Source organism: Anoplophora glabripennis, unplaced genomic scaffold (assembly GCF_000390285.2).
Source record: "Anoplophora glabripennis isolate ALB-LARVAE unplaced genomic scaffold, Agla_2.0 scaffold127, whole genome shotgun sequence".
In the NCBI taxonomy this organism is placed as follows: Eukaryota; Metazoa; Arthropoda; class Insecta; order Coleoptera; family Cerambycidae; genus Anoplophora; species Anoplophora glabripennis.
In genome coordinates, this window is record NW_019416291.1 from 560,303 (window position 1) to 579,028 (window position 18,726).

Here is an 18,726-nt window from a genome sequence, read left to right on the forward strand (position 1 = left end):
AATAATTAATAAAATCTTACCAAACTTTCCCAAAATGTGAGTTTTTATAGCCTTAAGAGATGCCCAAATTGAAGTTGAAATTTTTAATGAATTGTAAAAAAAAATTCTACTGTCAGTAGATACTGGAAATATTTTATATATTTTTATACTAATTATAAATAAATATATTAATAATAATTTTACAAAATAATTAATCCTTTAATCGATATACAAAATCCATAATTATATAAAAAGTACGAAAAAATAAAAAAAATTTAAATACAAATTTTTTTTGGGGGTTGAAGGGGTTAAATTAATTTTGAAGGGTTAAAATAATTTTGACAACATTTTTTTATTGAGAACTATTATCTAAAACATTTCAAATAAAAATAATGCAAAAAAAAATTTCAAAAAATTAATTTTTAGGGGGTAGGGGATGGTTTTACAAGGGGAGAAATAATCTAGAAGTAATTATTTCGTCGAACTACCTCCAATTAAAAAAAAGATTCTACGTTACATAGAAGCTGAGATATTACTTTGACATTGTCAGTTTTTTTCCTGGTTGAGAGGAAGATCCCCCCACCACCACTCCCTGAAGGGCTACTGCCACGTACCCTTACTTTGACGGGCTATGGATTGATCAGTTATGGGCAAATTCAATTAAAATTAACAGGGCATAAAGTTTAAACCTTCATTTACAAAATGTTAAAATTTCAGGTCTTAATATTTATAACAGATTGCTCTGTGATTTAAAAAAAAATTGCTAACTCCGGACCAGTTGGTGGTAGAAACTTGTTTCTTTCAATTTGTAGTTTTTTTTACGAGCTTTCAAAAGTAAAAAACCGCGAAGTTATTTTATTTGTTTATTAGGGAAAAAAGTGTCTTCTATTTGGTAACAATTATACAGTGTGTAACAAAATTCGCGGACACGGACTGTGGGATCATATTAAGCTAGATAAGGTGATAAAAAAGTGTCTTTATGATTTTTCAATCAGACCAGTATTTTTCGAGATATAGCAGTATCAAATATCCAAAAATAATAAAAATATATATTTATAAATTTCAATTTTCAATCATTATATAAACAATTATGACAAAGGAGTTATATCAATTGTTCAAAATTCCCACCGTCTGCTGTTAAACATACTAAAACACATTATGCTACTACTCTAATGGAGTTGCGTATCACCTCTGGTGTAATTTGCTGTATTGATTGAAATAGGCGGTTCTGCAATTCATTCAAACTAGCCACTGGTGTATGGTGTGTACACTAACTTTTTAAGAAGCCGCAAAATAAAAAATCAAATGGCGTTAGGTCTGGAGAACGAGGTGACCAAGCAAATGGACCGCCTCTGCCAAGCCAACCGCACTGCTTCACCTGCACCATTATTTGAAGCTCCGAGAGCCATCAGCATATCATACTATTCACGATTTGAATAATTGTATTTTGCAGTTTGTATTGACATGTACTTTTACTGTACTCTATCGATGTCAAAGTATTGATAAATTCTTTCTGAATGGTCATTAATTGTTATAGAGCTGTATGTTTCAAATAATACAACAAATAACCCCAGAGACGGTAGGTACGCAACTCCGTTCGAGCTGTAGCACAATATGCTGAAGCATGTTTAGCAGCAGGTGGTGGAAATTTTGAACAATTCGTTTGTCATAATTGTTTATCAAATTAAATTGAAAAATTGAAAATCTTTATTATTTTTGGATAATTAAAACTGCAGTATCTCGAAAAATGTCGGTCTGATTGAAAAATGATAAGAGACATTTTTTTATGACCTTATCTAGCTTAACATGATCCCAAAGTCCGTGCCCGCGAATTTCGTAACACCCTGTATACAACTAAATTTGAAAAAAAAATTTAAAAAAGGCACGTTTTCCGTTTAATTTTGCAATAACTTTTTTGTTTATAAAGCAATTTTAACTTATAAAGCCTCATTTTAAAGATGAGTTTCTCTAGATCATCTGTTAAACATTTTTTTGCTAAGATTAATAGTTTTTTTACAATAATGCGTAGAACAAAAAATGACGAATTTTTTACCTATTTGTTGATAAAAACCAATGACGCTATACTTTTTTCATGACCCATTTGATGACACGCCTTTTGTATTATCATTCCCAAGACTTTCCAACAATAAAATCACGCCCTGTAATTTTTACGAGTTCTCCATGATTTTTCACCTTTATTTCTTGGTCTGTTTTGCTACTGTTACTGAATCGATACTAACCATAGCAAACAAAATTCTCTCATTGTCATTGTAGGATCAACTTAAAAATCAGTTTCATGTTCTTTTTGTATTGAATAACTTCCTAAACTTTAATTAAGTGCATCGATATTGCGCCGATCCCAAATTCTAGATACGTCTGGAAAAATAAACGAAATCTGGGATCTCCGACATAAAAGATGTCGAAGTTAACCTAGATAATATGAAGTTAAGAGAACTAACTATATAATAACACAGACCCACAAAAAAAAAAGTTGAAAACACCAGAGACTAGACCCACCTATCCTTATGTATTTTGACGCGCTGAAACAGAATCCGGAGTCAAAATTGCTCCATCACCCTCCAGTTTTTTTTTAAATCACGAAATTTGAAGATTTTCCGTGTTTTTGGGGTAGTTTTTCGTGATTTAAAAAAAAACTGGAGGGTGATGGAGCAACTTTGACTCCGGATTCGGTTTCAGCGCGTCAAAATACATAAGGATAGGTGGGTCTAGTCTCTGGTGTTTTCAATTTTTTTTTGTGTGTCTGTGTAAGTAATCTGTGGTCTTACGCTACGATCTTTTCGTGCCATGATATCATGTGATGATATCAAGATTATGCAACTCCCAATTCAATCAGCAGTCAGCAGAGTTGCCGGATGTGGCGATTTATGGCTGTTTTGACGACAGAACATGATGGAATGGCTGCCAAAAATTTCATATGGCGACTGGTAATTTTAAAAAAAATTGTCGACTGGTTGTTTAACTTGTGCCTAATAAGATTATTTACACGACGGTAGTAATTATTTGCATAAAATGTCACTTATTTAAAGCTAAAACATAAAATTTCTGTTTTGTATCTGCGTTAAAAAATATTTTCTTTGCAGTCCAATTTGTATTTTGTTGATAGGTACTGTCTGACTTTTAAATATTCTTTCAAAATGTTTAGCCCTAAAAAAATTTAACGTGGTGTCATCTAACACAATTTTTTAACAAAGTTAACTTTTATTTCAAATTTGTTGGCTACTATATTTTCATCTATTGGCGCTAATAGATAAAATTCATCTGGCAACTGGCAACCCTGATAACCGGCAGTCAGCTGACTTCTGTCTTCTTAACAAATTTGTTTTGTAACTGTAACTAGTGTACGTCAATGGTCCCCGGTAACCTTGGGGTATTAGGTCAAAAAGGTTAAATTATTTCACTTATATAAAACCATCAGTTGAGACTTTTTGAAAAGAATTACTGAAGATTTTCGAAATGTCTTGGTTTTCTGACGTACAATTGGGGCCACCAATTGAGGTGTTCGCTTTAACAAAAGCATTCAATGAAGATACCTATGATTTAAAAGTTAATTTGGGGGTTGGAGGTAAGAGAAATTATAATTTTTTCTGTCGGTTTTTTTATATCATTATTAGTTATGATTATTTATACACAGCATATCGAACCAATGAGGGAAAACCATGGGTATTACCGGTTGTACGGGCAGCAGAAAAGGCATTGGCAAATGACGAAACTTTAAACAAGGAGTATCTTCCAGTGCTAGGTTTGGATGCTTTAAGTAATGCTGCTACTACGATGCTCTTGGGCGAAAGCAGCCCAGCCCTACTTGAGGCACGGGTAAGTAGATTTTGTTTTGAAAAAATCGTATGTTATTTAACTACCTAATGTATAATTTTTTTGTACCATTTAAAATATTCCAAACTGGTTAAGTAACATATTTTTATGAAAATAACATAATTATTATGGTGTGATTTAGTTACTGATTTTGTTCTAGATTGATTAGACATATCTTATAGCTTAAATAACATTAATTAGTTACATTTTATCAATATATATATAAGAAATAGGATACTCCTTAAGTAAAAGATTTTGAAATAATTGTAAAGAAATTTAAACACGTTTTTTTGGTAGTTAACTGAGATTTATTAATTAATAGTAATAGTGAACATACATAAATATTATCAAAATAGTTTTATACAAATGTTAAGACAATATTTATATTAAAACTTGGACCTTTTACTGCATTTGTATTACTTATCACTAATTCTCATGTTATCTATATGACAAGATTAACTTGTTAGAATTATTTCATGTAAACAAGTGTATTTACCAGTTATTTTTAAAAATTGTAACATTATTTGAAATTTCTTGGCAACTACTAGAAGTATTTACTAAAAAGATCACATTACACAACCTGTTTCAATATATTTTTAAATTATAAAATTTATCCGTTGATATTATCCATAATCACAGATATTCAATTAATGTTTTATTTATCGTCATATTTTTTTTATTATAAAAACATACAAATATGATAAATTAAATTAACTCTCAATCTGGAAATGGTGCTGGCTGATATATAATCTATACATTTTTAGGCCTTTGGAGTACAAGCATTGTCTGGCACTGGTGCATTAAGGGTAGGGGCTGAATTTTTAGCGCGAGTTTTAGGAAGAAAAGTATTCTATTACAGTAATCCAACATGGGGTACAGTACATCACTTTTCTACCATAAACGTTCAGCTAACATTTTTTTTTATAGGTAACCATAAGTTGATCTTTAAAAATGCTGGATTCGCGGAGGGCAGGGAGTACCGTTACTGGTCGCAGGAGAAGCGTGGACTTGACTTTGAAGGTTTCATCGATGACTTAAAGAATGCTCCCGAGCTTTCTGTTATTATCCTTCACGCATGTGCCCACAATCCGACGGGATGCGATCCTACGCCCGATCAGTGGAGCCAAATCGCCGAAGTTATCAAACAGAGGAAACTGTTCCCCTTCTTCGATTCCGCCTACCAAGGATTCGCATCGGGAGATCTGATACAAGACGCCGCAACGGTTAGGTTTTTCGTAGAGCAAGGTTTTGAGTTGTTTTGTGCACAGTCCTTTGCTAAAAACTTCGGGTTGTACAGTACGTATTGGCGTTAATTTTTAAATTGTGTTTGTGACTTTAGTCTTCGTACGAGATCGTGAACTTTATAATTTATTTTTTACAGACGAACGTGTGGGTAACTTAAGCGTTGTTTTGAACAAGGCGGAATTGGGGCCTGCCGTTAAATCCCAGTTAACTCTGATAGTAAGAGGTATGTACTCCAACCCGCCGAGTCACGGAGCAAGAATCGTTACTTACGTATTATCTAACCAGGACTTATATGCCCAATGGTAAATTATCCTTTTTGGCTTTACCGTAGCAGTAAATATTTTTATTTTTAGGAAAGATAACATTAAAACTATGTCGTCGAGGATCATTGAAATGAGACGGTTGTTGAGAGAGGCCTTAGAGCATTTAGGCACTCCTGGGGACTGGAGCCACATCACCAACCAAATCGGCATGTTCTCTTACACAGGCTTGAACGGTACTATTTTCAGAGTAATTGAAACGATTCCAAAATATTATTTTTCTTATTTTCAGAGGCTCAGTCCATAAATATGGTCAGGAAATACCATATTTACATGCTAAAGTCAGGCCGTATAAGCATGTGTGGCGTTACTCCATCAAACGTGGATTATGTTGCGCAAGCTATCTATGAAACTGTCACTTCTATAGTAAACTAATAAAGTCTATGTATATAGAAGAATTCAGTTGTATTATGTTTGTATGGAAAATGTACCTGTACATACTAACAATTTTTTTCGCACTGATTTCGTGTCAAACTGATTGTAAGAGTATATGTTGTAGAACAAAATTTCTTGCAGTAGGTTTACTTAGATTTAGACATGCCGACTAACTATAAACTTGCGAAAATTGTGATAATCTTCATACATTTATACTCTCGAAGAAAAATAAGGTTTAACCATGTATTAATTGATATTCAAAATATACAAACTATAAATAAGAAGCAAGTGGTTTTTCATTTTTTGAATTCCTTGAGGTTTTTAATAGTCACTAAATCATTTACCCATGATTTACCCGTTCATATTTAAATTTATGGAAATTGTAATTTCTCAAGTGGACGTATGGTAAATAGCTTATTAATTCCTACTGATGGTGCAATTGAACTACAATTGTTTTTCGTTGTGTTGGCTGCATTGAAATCATAGGTGTTTCACAGGGGGAGGCAAGGATATTTATAATACATTATATAAATATCCTTGGGGACAGGCAACTAATATAGCCCTTCGAGTACATTACTACTCGAACTATAGACCGAAATGAATTCTAATAAATAATTAATATGTCAGCGTTAGACGGCAGAGGGTATTAAGGTAAAAAGGTCTGTCAATTCTGCAGGAAATAATGTATTCAAAATATACACATAAATAAGGGATGAGTAGTTTTTCATTTTCAGTAGTTCCTTTAAGTGTTTGCAAACTAATATTGTTTACAATCGTTTACTTAATAAATTTGAAATAGTGAGAATTATATGGTTGTAATTTCTTAGATAAATGTCAAGGAACGAACTAAATTGTTTTTTAGATAGTTGGTTGGAATATGTACAACATATTTGACGAGAAAATAGTTGAGCCAGTGGGCAGTGTAGTTAATGTGATATAAGTAAACGTACCTCATAAAGAATCAATTTATCGCAGTTAAAAACGTTGCTAAATTACAGAACGCAATGTAGCTTATAAAACCAATAGTATCATATAAATATTCACTACATTTACAAAAAAACAATTTCTATACGTTATAGTTATTCACATAGATAAAGTAATTAGTTACCCATTTAACCCCTGAGCACAGTAAGGAGCTTTAACCTATTCTTAGTAGCTCAAACTGATGGTGCAATTGAACTACATTTATTATTTTACGTTGGCTGCTTTGACATTATAAGTGTTTGACAGGTACGTTTTGTTGAAGTTTCTAGGTTAAGTTATAATAAGTAAATTTATTTATTTGAAGAAATTTTACTCAAAATCTAATAATAGAAACCGATTGTAGTAACAAGATTATATGTTTTTTTATTTGGAGTTATATTAGGAGACCCATGGCGACTACAAGAGTAACTATAGTACCTCCACTTTATAAGAGAATTTTATCAAGATTTCCACAGAACTTCACATTTTGCTTTGCTTACGGATCCGCTGTGAAGAAACAATTACAAAATAAGTCGGAGAATTTAATCGATTTGATATTTTGTGTAAACAATCCAAGTGCGTGGCATGAAGCAAATTTAAAGCACAATTCCTCACATTATAGTAGTTTAAAATATTTTGGACATAATTTAATAGCACATTATCAACAAAATTTTGGTGCTAAAGTCTATTTCAACACATTGGTGCCATTAGATGACATTTGGATTAAGTATGGTGTTGTGGCTACTGATGATTTAGTTACGGATTTGTTGGAGTGGTCTGATTTGTATCTAGCTGGAAGGCTACATAAACCTGTTGAAATTGTTAAGAAACCATTAAGTTCTGAATTAGACACGGCATTGCAATTAAATTTACAGTCTGCTGTGCATGCTGCACTGCTGATATTGCCAGAATCTTTTACCGAATATGAATTCTATCACACAATTTCAAACTTGAGTTATAGTGGTGATTTTCGCATGACTTTTGGTGAAAATAAGAATAAAGTGGAAAATATCGTAAAAGCACAGTTGCCAGGTTTTAGGCAATTGTATCGATCGTTCATTTTGTCATTACCGGATTATGTAGATTTTCCTATGTTAAAAGAAAGATTGGTGAAAGAATCGGTGGAAGACAAAAATGCAGTAATATCCAAAGTTTCTGACCCAAATGAACCTCCAATTAATTGTGCACAAGATGTTAGCCCCATTGCTAAACTTCACCATTTAAATCAGTTACCAAGATGGCCTCAAAAGGCCTTAACTAGGTTTTGGAATAGAGGGACGCTTCGACAAGATACTGAAGACGTTCTGAGAGCAATAGCATATGATCCAGATTGTGGACTTATTGTTAAGCAGTGTATTAATGATATCGTGTGGAAATCTTCTGTTAGTCAAAGTTTGAAGAGTATTGTAACTGCCGGGTTATTTAAGAGTGTCAAATATAGCAGTAGAAAAATTAAAAAAATGTTTATATAATAAATGTTATAGAACTATTCATTTGAGTGTATTTATTTATTAACTCATTATTTTTTCCAGAATTAAAAACATGTATCAGTTTTCCGATTCGGATTCTGTGGACTCGGATGAAGGTATTCGTTATAAAACAGAGAGTATAAGGAATAAGAAACCTAATGACAAAAGTAAAGAACGTAAAAAAGAAAGTTACCGTCACAGAGAAAGAAATCGTTCAAGATCTAGATCTAGAAGCCGTCATCACACAGAAAGAAGAAAATTGAAAAAACAAAAGAAAGATTATTCTCCTGAAGATAAATCAAACAGAAAATCTAGTAGAAGTAGACACAGGGAAAGCGATACCTCAAATGATAAAAAACGCAGAAAAGAGAAAATAAAAGATAAAAAGGAAGAATCAATACCTTACAAAAAAGACACAGTTTTATTACCAGTAGAAGAAAAACCTACTGAAGAGCATTCAAATGTAATAACTAGTGAAGAATTTGGTCCAAGTCTCCCCAAAACAGAAAGTACTAATAACGATAAAGAACAACCAGCTTTAAAACCTGTAGAAGACGACTCACAAAATCTTCCAATTGGCCCAATTTTGCCGTCAGAGACGAGTACTCCAACAAAATCAGAAAATGGCGATGAAGAACAATCTCAAAATGGAAACACTTTTGGTCCTCAACTGCCGCCTCATCTACTTAAACCCGTCGCAGAAGACAATTTAATCGGTCCAGTATTACCACCACATTTTGTAACAGTGTCGTCCTTAGACGATGACAGTTCTGACACTCAAGATAATGGGGAAAGCAGTAACCAGAATAATGTAATAGGTCCAACTTTACCACCCCGTCTGTTAAAAAATGAAGAAGAAAACGTTATTGGACCTGCCCTACCTCCACATCTCCAGCAACAATCACCAGGGAAAGAGGAAGACGAAAGCGAAGATGTGTATGGGCCTGTACCTGCTGGAGCACAGTTTTCACAGGCTCACATAGAACTGGAAGAAAGGGCATTGAAGATGAAGATGGATCAGTTGGATTCATCGGAAAATAAGCAGCCTGTTAGAGAGGAGTGGATGCTGACGTTACCAGAAGCCAAAGCGGCCAGTTTCGGATTGGGGCCACGGCAGTTTAGGCGCAAGGCTGGACCAGACCTGTCTGATAGGTAAGTTTTTTCTTGTGGTAACAGTACTAATTTTCGAGTCAATAAAAAAAAAAATTGATTTTGAACAGGGTTTAGGATTTTATACCTAATAACAAGCGTTCAAATAAAAACGTGGTCAAGTTGGTTCTGAAAATTTGGACGTAGGGCATAGCGTATAGCAAATGAACTTAAACGTCATCTGTCAAAGCGCTATATCGCCGCTATCAATTTGAATATTTTCGTTTTAAAAAGCGTTTAAAATGGTGTTTTCTCAAGAACAAAAAGTGTTTATCATAGAGTCCTACTTTAGAAATGGACGCAAGATTGATGGAATATGGAAGTATTCTATTGAGGAATGTTTCATAGAATTTCAAAATCAATTTCCCGGCGTTGTTGAGTACAAAATTTTTCAAAGTGCAGTTCAGCGTTGTGTTAATGTTTTTCGTGAAACGGGCAGTGTAACAAGAAAAGAAGGAAGCGGCCGACCTAAAAAGCGGACTGAAGAATTAAAAGAAAATGTCCAACAAATAATGGAAAATGCGCCAAGAACTTCTGTACGTGTTTTATCACAAATGGTGGGAGTATCAGTCGGTACCTGCCACACAGTGTTAAAAAAAGATTTGCGTTTGTTCTCCTATCGTTTAACTTGTCAGCAAGAACTTCATGAAGTTGATTTTCCGCGACGGGCTGTATTTTGTGAATGGTTTTTAAACAACTACGGTGAACTTCATAATATCACCTTTTTTTCTGATGAAGCCTGGTTTCATTTAAGTGGTTACGTAAACTCACAGAATATGAGAATGTGGTCTTCTGAAAAACCAGATAACTTTTTTGTCGAGGGCCCTCTACACGCTCAAAAAATTGGAGTTTGGTGTGCTCTCAATCGAAGGAGGATTTATGGACCTATTTTTTTTAATGGTACTCTTACTGCGCAAAGGTATAGAGAAGAAATTATCGCTCCTTTTGTTAACCAGCTGGAAGAAAACGAAATTACAAACTTTTACTTTCAACAAGATGGCGCAAGGGCACATACGGCAGGCGAGACGATGAATATGTTGAGGGAAGTTTTCCAAAATCGACTAATAAGTCTCAATGCTGAACATGAATTTCCACCGAGGTCATGTGATATTACGCCGTGTGATTTCTTTTTGTGGCCTTACCTTAAAAACACTATTTTTGAACTGCCTATTCCTGATTTAAACCATCTGCAGGCTCGACTTATAGACAAGATTCGTGAAATTAACAATACCCCGAGCATCTTAGAAAATGTCTTTAATTCTTTGAATAACAGGTGTGAAAAGTGCTTGGAACAAGGAGGGGGATTCTTTAAAATAAAGTTATATAGTCATTAACTTTATTGAAACTGACAGCTGCTATGCAGCTCGTTGAGAAATGAGGTTAAGTTGCTCGCTATAAGCTACTCCCTACGTCCAATGTGTCGGAGCCAACTTCGACCACGTTTTTATTTGAATGCTCGTTATAATCAAACATTTAGATAAATCTTAAATGTTCCAAGGGCAATTGACCATTGTCCATATGATTAACTCTTTTTGATATAATTAAAAATATATTATTAATAAGTATAAATTAAATAAACATTGAGGATTTGTTTATTGATACTCATGTTGAGAAATAAAAAAGTATTTTCACTGGAATACTTGTTTTTTAAGCTTAAAACTGTTTCTGTAATTTCTCTGTGTTATTTCTGATAAAAATATTGCTGATACGTTGGTGGTAACATGACCAATATCTATATTTGCAGGAATGTTACAAAGCAGGTTATTGTTCTTATACTCTTGACGTTTTCAGTTATCGAGACTCACATTTAATACTTTAAATAATAATTAATGTAATTTTGATTTTTGTCATGACAATGAGAAATATTCCATTTACTAGTTATTAAAGACATGTACGAAGCGAATAAAAGTAATTACTTTAAGATCTTCGTGGACCGATACCCCAGAAGACAAAGCTAAAAAGAAACAAGGCAAGATAGAACCAGTAATTGACCTCAAGAAGGAAGCAGAATTGAAGCACATCCATAGTAGAAATTTAGAACAGGAGAAAATTGCAAAAGAACATAAGAAGGAAAAAGATAGTTTGTTGGAAATCCACCGGAAGAAGTTGAAAAATGAGAAGGTAACCTCTTAACTTTCAACTTTTTGCTTTTTAATATATGATCACTAATTTTGCAACTTTTCGGAAAATGATATCTGATTGTCACAGAATAAGATGTAGAGAGTAGATAGTACAGGGATCTGATACTGCTGCTTCTGATTGTTTCAGAATGAAAGCGGTCCTAGCGAAAGGAGACCATTCAGCAGAGAAATAGACCTGCAAGTCAACCGTTTCGATGAGGCGCAAAAGAAGGCAGTTCTGAAAAAAGCTCAATTACTGGATAACAGATTCTCATCGGGGGAGTCCAAGTTTTTATAAGTTACGTCCCAAGTACAAAGAATAGGTACATGATACTCTCAATACATGTTCTTCATCCTTGACCACTTTATTTCATCATTAAAAATTACGTTGTGAAATTCCATCACATGTATTCTGCCCTGTTTATTCAAAAAGTTTTATCTGCACTAAAATATGTTTTTTATGGCTCCTGACATCGAAGAAATAAATATTGTAATATAAACTATGGGCGGAACTGATTGTGTAAATAGCAGTAACTGCAAATATTAGTGTGAAAAGGGTTCTATTAAAACATATCGACTATTCAAAACAGTTCTGAGTGTGATTGAGTTGTAACCTACAAGGTATATGTTATTTCCAAAATGTCATTGTCAGTGCCTACTGACACAGCATTGTTTTGTACCTACTGCTTGAATGACCTACTAATTGTAGATCCTATGAAAAGATTACTTGTTTTCACACTAGGCCAGCGGTCTTCAAACTTTTGCGACTTGTGGAACACCTAAAAAAATTTTCGAACACATTTTTTACTGATTATAATATAATATACTAATTTTACGCAAGAGTATAATTTTTTTTCAATTTAGTAGTTTATGTAGTATCGATATTGTTAATATCAAAATTTCGAATATTTGACTGAGTTGCAGAACCGCCAGAGGTTGTGGGTAACCCCTGAGTTCTGCGGAACACAGTTTGAATTAAGGTTGATTCATGTCAAAATGAATGCGAAATTACAAAAATCAGCATTTGTACAAAATTGTCTTTTCATACAAGAACAAAGTACCTACTGAAGAGAAATTCCGGGGAGTTTTTCTTTTTTCCTGTGTTATAAATTACATGAAATGTACTGCAGTTCAATTTTTACATTTCCGCTTAACAAATCATGTTATTTATTGTTAAGTGCAATATGACACTATTGTCTAATAAACAGATCCATTCTGTTACAAGGCTTTGAGCATGAACATTTTTTTTTATAACAGACCAGAGATAACTAATGGTCATTTATATAATTATTTTTTTAGAAAAGGAAAAAAAATATTTATCCACACTAATCTATCGGTTTTGAGTTCTGTCACAAATGACTGAAATTTGTAAAAAATTCGAAATTAATTTTTTTCAGAATTTGTGTCCATTTCGTCCTACCGACATAACCTACAAAGTATGTGTCATCATTGCTAGTCAATGCCTACTGACGCTCAGCACTACTGATTAAGTGCTTACAAATTAATAGATACTCGAAAGAACAACCTACTATTCTGTAGATAGTTTACCAGTAGGCACAATAAAGTAGTGTCAATACTGCCAATAGGCATTGAGTAGCAATGACGTTTAGATATGACATATACTTTATAGGTTATGTCTCAGTTACCCACAAAACATGTTGGTAGATAGCTAAATTGTTGATCTGTGTATGTCATACTAATGAAAACTAAGAAATTGTTTATGTCTCGTGATTCTGCTGACGAATGATCTTAGTTTTCTGTCTTTGTCTATGATCTTAGTTATTTGCTAAATACGATGAGATGTGAGATGTAATCTAATGTCGGATGGATAGCTTGCAGAGTTATTTCTCACAATATCATTAGTTAGTAAGTTATGTTGTCGATAACAATGAGGACTTGCGTTTGGTTGTGCCTTTCAATGATAACAGTTTTAAGTATAAAAAACCTTTAATAATAAATCCAGGCTTTTTGTTTTTATTCACATATTTATATAACTTAACTACTGTTAAACCAGATTTTTTTCAGCGTTTTGTGCATTCCTTTTTGAATCAACAGGACAGAACTATTGGATATTTTATTTATTTATACATATTGTACATACTTTTAATAAATATAGGAGAAAAAAAGGAGTGAACGTATCATATTTAAATAATAAGAGAAATAATTACTGGAAATCATTTTGAAATAAATTTAATAAAAAAAAATAAGGAACAAAAGACTTGTCACTCACAATTAGTACATTTAAAAAAACTAAAAATGCTATACCAAAGCCATTATTTGTTTACATTTTAAAAGAAAATATTTTCTTTAGCCACAGTACTGGCTGTCTCTGTAATGAAGTAAAATTAATAAAAAATAAATGGTGCACACGAGGAAAGCGAGGAATAAATGAACCGTAGAGAGGTATTGGTATCTGCTGTTAGTCTGAAAACGGGTTCTTGTCAGCCTGATGAACATATCCATAAAGAATAAGTGGAAGCACAGCAGAACCAGGGCCGTCAGCATGAAAAGGATGTCTTCTGGGTCGTGGGCGAAGATCTACAGAAGATTCTTTTTTATAAATATTAAATCAACGAATTTTCTTACCCTTAGTTGTGAACGTTTCGCCAACAGTATATGTTCTCTGAGTTTCTGTGTACCTTCAGTTTCATCCAGATGGAAAGACTCATCGTTGAACCGAGTGGTGTTTTCGAGTGCCACACCAGGTGCTGTTTTATTTTGCACTTTAATTTCCATGTATTTCACTTCGTCTTCATCTACAGATGAAATACTTTCATTGGACAAAGGAATCTGATGAGTGCCCCAACTGAAACGTAATTTTGAAGTAAACGTGTACCCCATAACAATTTAAGTTTTTCGTCATTAAAATAATTATTTTGTGAAAAATGTATAGGTACTCACATGTACAGCTGTAAAATGAAAACACTGACAAGCAAATTAATTGCAGTTTGTCTTCCCATAATGCTGGCGTTGTGGATGTCGGGGGACTGTATAATAGTAGTTAATTGCATTTGGTACTTGCGCTTAATCATACCTATGAGTGTCCGAATCTACCAATCACAGAATAGCAATTAAAATTTTTCTTCAAACAATTTCAATTATCCCATCTCAAAGGTCCTGAATAGTTTTTGCATTAGCGAATTTATTTACTCTTAAAGATTATTCTATTAAAATAATAAAATAAAACTTAATATGATTATTTCATGTACCATTAAATGTTTTCAGTTACCTTTAATGATTGAGAAATTTAGTGAAATGTATTCTGTCGTATATATTTTTCCATTATTGAGAATCACTGGTTTAATTCTTTAAAACTTACCATTTTGAGATACTAATTTATATTAACATATCTCTTCGTTTAACAGTTCACAAATCACCAGGATATCGAAGGAAATACCTTTGTATTGATTCGATATTTTTGTGATAAAATTAAATTTACAGCCAATTATGATTAATATACAAATATTAATGTGGGGTATTCTTTAAACTTCTGATAACGTTATGGCTCCGGACAATATTTATCATTAGTTACATTTTTGCCTGTACAGGGTATTTCATTATAAAGTGTTCTATTAAAATGAAACAATTTCTGTTAAGGATTTCCAAAATGAAAATAGACTAAAAAAATTAAAGGAGCAGAAAAATTTCCGAATTTTTTTAGTGATTTTTGAAAGGACGTAACTTCGTGAATAATGGTCGCATCGAGGAAAAAAGAAGCATCTTGAAGTTTGAAGATTCTGGTTTTGAATTCTTGAGATGAAAAAATTTTTTGAGCATCATTCTCGGCACAATCAAAAGAATGCAAGGCAAAAATTTTACAATTTTTTTTTCAAAACCACATGAGCTCAGAAATTATTTTTTGGCTGAATCAATGCCGGGGTCATTTAGCCTAGGCTTAAAAATTTGTTTTTTTTATTTTCTATACGATTATTTCTCATTGAGATATCGGCTATAGAGTGAAACCTTTTTTTTATCATCGATATCTCATGACCTGATGATTGTACAGCAAACAAATAAAAGAAATTCAAAATTTTGTTTTCAAAACTTAAATTTCAAAAAAAACTCTTTCTAAACATTTGAAAAATTCCATGTAAAATTGTAAAAAAGGACGCAAAAAAATTTTAAGAAATTTTGAAAAATTAAATTTTTTCAAAATTGAATTTTTTTTCAAAATTCTATATTTGATGAGCATTTAATGCGAAAGTGTGAGAAAAATAACGTGAAAAAAATGTTTTCTTCTTAATCATTAAATGATGTTTAAGGAACAATAAACCTGCTCCTTCAATTTTTTTTAAAACTTGACGATTCACGAAAGGAAAACAGTTGGACCAATTGATTTCAAAATTTTCAGGCCTCATGGGCATGTATTGAGTTAAAAAAAAAACATACAAACATTAGAACTCTTCACTTTATTTGCAAAGTAGTCGTTGATTTTCCAAAACAGAAAAAAAGCCATTTTTTTGCACTTTTTCAAATTAATGCTGAGATTGCCGAGTATACACAAAATTTTTCTTAAACATACCAAAAGGCTCTTGACGAGGATTGATTCAGGTTTTTAAAACCCACCTTCCGTTCGCTGTATGATCATTAGTTCATGAGATATCGATGATCAAAGAAAAAGGTGACTTTTCACTCAATAGACGATATCTCGATGAGAAATAATCAGAGAAAATAGAAGAAAATCAAATTAAAACTGATGAATCAGGCCAATTGACTCTGACATTATAATTAAGCCAGAAAAAAAATTTCTGTGTAGTTTTGAAAAAAAAATTGTTAAATCTTTGCCTTGCTCTGTTGCTTTTGATGGTGCCGTGATGCTCAAAAAAATTTTTCATCAAGATTTCAAAACTAGAATCTTCAAGCTTCAAGATGCTTCTTTGTTTTTCTCGATTATTCCCAAACATCATAAAAAAATTTTAGAAATTTTTCTGCTCTAATTTTTTTGCTGAGTGTATGTCGACTTTCAGTTTTAATAAAAACAACTTGAATAATGGACATTCAGGAAAAATAAGGGGTATAAAAAAATCTTAAACCTTTCGTAAAATGAAGAAAATTCATGTATGATAGATACGGGGTAGTTTAAATCAGAGCAAGAGGTGGTTACCATCATCTCGTTTATCTACACCTTTTTGCTACATCCGAAATGTACAGTAGAATAGAACACCATTGCTTTGAGTCAATGTGACAGATGCATACCAGCCAGGGTTCGACAATCACTCCAACTAAGAAAATGCTTCAGGTCATTTTTGATCTGAATGGTGGATTGCGATGGCGCCCTAGGCCCTTTCTGATTTCAAAACCCCAACACTTTCGTTTCATTTCAAAAAAAAGTCACGCAATCTGAAATTTTAGTACCTTCAAAATTTTGCCACTCTACCCCCTCGCTGGTCTAAGTCTAAATCTGCCTCGGACTAGAATAAGTTCCTGGGAATAAATGTAGCATACAAAATATACTGTCCCTCTCTTCTACAAGTGTCCAACTTCTAGATTTCGTATACCACCTTAGTATAAATTGCGATTACCTCAAGCTTGGGGCACTCCCAGCTATTTTATTGAGGGTTCTGACTATCCAGAGTGATTTTACTTTCATACAATCAAGGCTGAGTTTTATTATAACACAATCATATTACAATTTCTTGAAAACTCAAAGTTTATGAAGTTATAAAAACTAATATTTTTTTCTAATTTAGTACTTACCAATTTTTTTTTTAGCTAGCGATTCATTTTTTAAGTTCACTATAGGCCCAGTCATCACGTGAATATGTCAGATTGGGCTGCAACTTTGTTTGAAAATACAAGGTGATTGAGAACTTATCCAAAAAAAAATTCTGGATGTACAGGGGACGCTTACAAATATAATTTTGTAAAGAAAAAATCAAAAAAGAGCAGTTCGAAAATGATTTAAAAATACACTTCTGCACAGCACTGGAAACTGGTCCACTGTAAAAACACAGTGATAAAACAGATAACTTGAAAGAATTTCGCAAAGGAAAATTTTATAGCATCTATTTTATAGCCGCTATTGTTATTATTAATTAATAAAATTTATTTGTGGTTTTAATTAATAAAATAATTTGACATACCTAATGTTACAACTGTNCTATGGCTTACTTTATTGCTCTCACATAACTTCTGATAGACCATCGGTACTTTCCTACACTGTAGACCCAGAGTCATCACATGAATATGTCAGATTGGGCTGCAACTTTGTTTGACAATACAGGGTGATTCAGAACTTATCCAAAAAAAAATCTGGATGTACAGGGGACGCTTACAAATACAATTTTGTAAAGAAAAAATCAAAAAAGAGCAGTTCGAAAATGATATAAAAATACACTTCTGTACGGCACTGAAAACTGGTCCACTGTAAAACCTGAACTCGCACAATGCGACAGTCATGGCGGCAGTGATAAAAACAGACAACAACTTGAAAGAATTTCGCAAAGAAAGGAAAATTGAATTTTATAGCATCTATTTTATAGCCGCTATTGTTATTATTAATTAATAAAATTTATTTGTGGTTTTAATTAATAAAATAATTTGACATACCTGATGTTACAACTGTTCAAAATTTTGTCCACTGATGTGTAGACACATTTGGTCCTGTCATATTCAGTTTCAATGAACTAACACAAATGTTGCCGTGCTTCACCATAACACAAATGTTTCACCATAATACAACTGTTGTCTTGCTTCACCATAAATTAAAACGATATCCATCAACTCCGAGTTGCCATATACGCAAGTCATTTTTGACACTAACTAGGTACTAAAAAACTATTGTAAACACTACCGCAATGACGATTGTATTGGGAGTCGCCGAGGCCACGGGGCTCTCCACACGTATTGCGAATGATGCTAGAGGCTACAGTTGTCCAGTGATGTAATGCTTGAAAGTAGTACAACTTCAATAATTTTTTTCTCGGAAACTATAAGGATTTTACAAAATTTTTTTTACGATGTTGAGTCCATTTCTCATGCCGCATCTATTCCCAAATTTTTTTGGATAAGTTGTGAATCACCCTGTATAGGAAAAGTGAAATGTGATTTATTCATCTTTTTTTCACAAGAGTTCATTTCATTTATAAAAAGGGTTATAAAAATATAAGGTTTAATAGATTGTATCTCTTGCTAGTAATCATTTTAAAGGCTGTGGTATTAACATTTTTTTAACACATTAAAAAATTTCAAAAATCCATAGATTTCATGAAATTTAACAACACTAAATGCAAATAAAAACCGGTTTAGTATAAAATATTTATTTGTGAACTACGT

The 18,726-nt window shown here is 32.8% G+C and overlaps 3 protein-coding genes across 4 annotated transcripts; all 3 read left to right on the forward strand.

Moving 5' to 3' along the window:
- The first annotated feature begins 3,299 nt into the window (after positions 1-3,299).
- Positions 3,300-6,034, forward strand: LOC108903567 (aspartate aminotransferase, cytoplasmic). The gene is made up of 7 exons (XM_018705791.1): positions 3,300-3,562; positions 3,632-3,813; positions 4,575-4,683; positions 4,738-5,106; positions 5,192-5,357; positions 5,409-5,551; positions 5,608-6,034. The coding sequence occupies exons 1-7, from the start codon at positions 3,454-3,456 to the stop codon at positions 5,748-5,750; spliced, it is 1,221 nt and encodes a 406-aa protein (XP_018561307.1). The 5' UTR covers positions 3,300-3,453; the 3' UTR covers positions 5,751-6,034.
- Positions 6,035-6,952: 918 nt separating this feature from the next.
- Positions 6,953-12,268, forward strand: LOC108903607 (GPALPP motifs-containing protein 1). 2 transcript variants are annotated; one of them, XM_018705837.1, is made up of 4 exons: positions 6,953-6,980; positions 8,246-9,334; positions 11,254-11,452; positions 11,600-12,268. In XM_018705837.1, the coding sequence occupies exons 2-4, from the start codon at positions 8,256-8,258 to the stop codon at positions 11,747-11,749; spliced, it is 1,428 nt and encodes a 475-aa protein (XP_018561353.1). In that variant the 5' UTR covers positions 6,953-6,980; positions 8,246-8,255; the 3' UTR covers positions 11,750-12,268. The 2 variants fall into 2 exon arrangements, with proteins under 2 accessions (XP_018561353.1, XP_018561354.1); XM_018705838.1 differs by lacking the exon at positions 6,953-6,980 and adding an exon at positions 6,997-7,018.
- Positions 6,998-8,212, forward strand: LOC108903608 (phosphatidate cytidylyltransferase, mitochondrial). Its single transcript, XM_018705839.1, has one exon. It carries the CDS (start codon positions 7,124-7,126, stop codon positions 8,183-8,185), a length of 1,062 nt encoding a protein of 353 aa, XP_018561355.1. The 5' UTR covers positions 6,998-7,123; the 3' UTR covers positions 8,186-8,212.
- Positions 12,269-18,726: the final 6,458 nt, after the last annotated feature.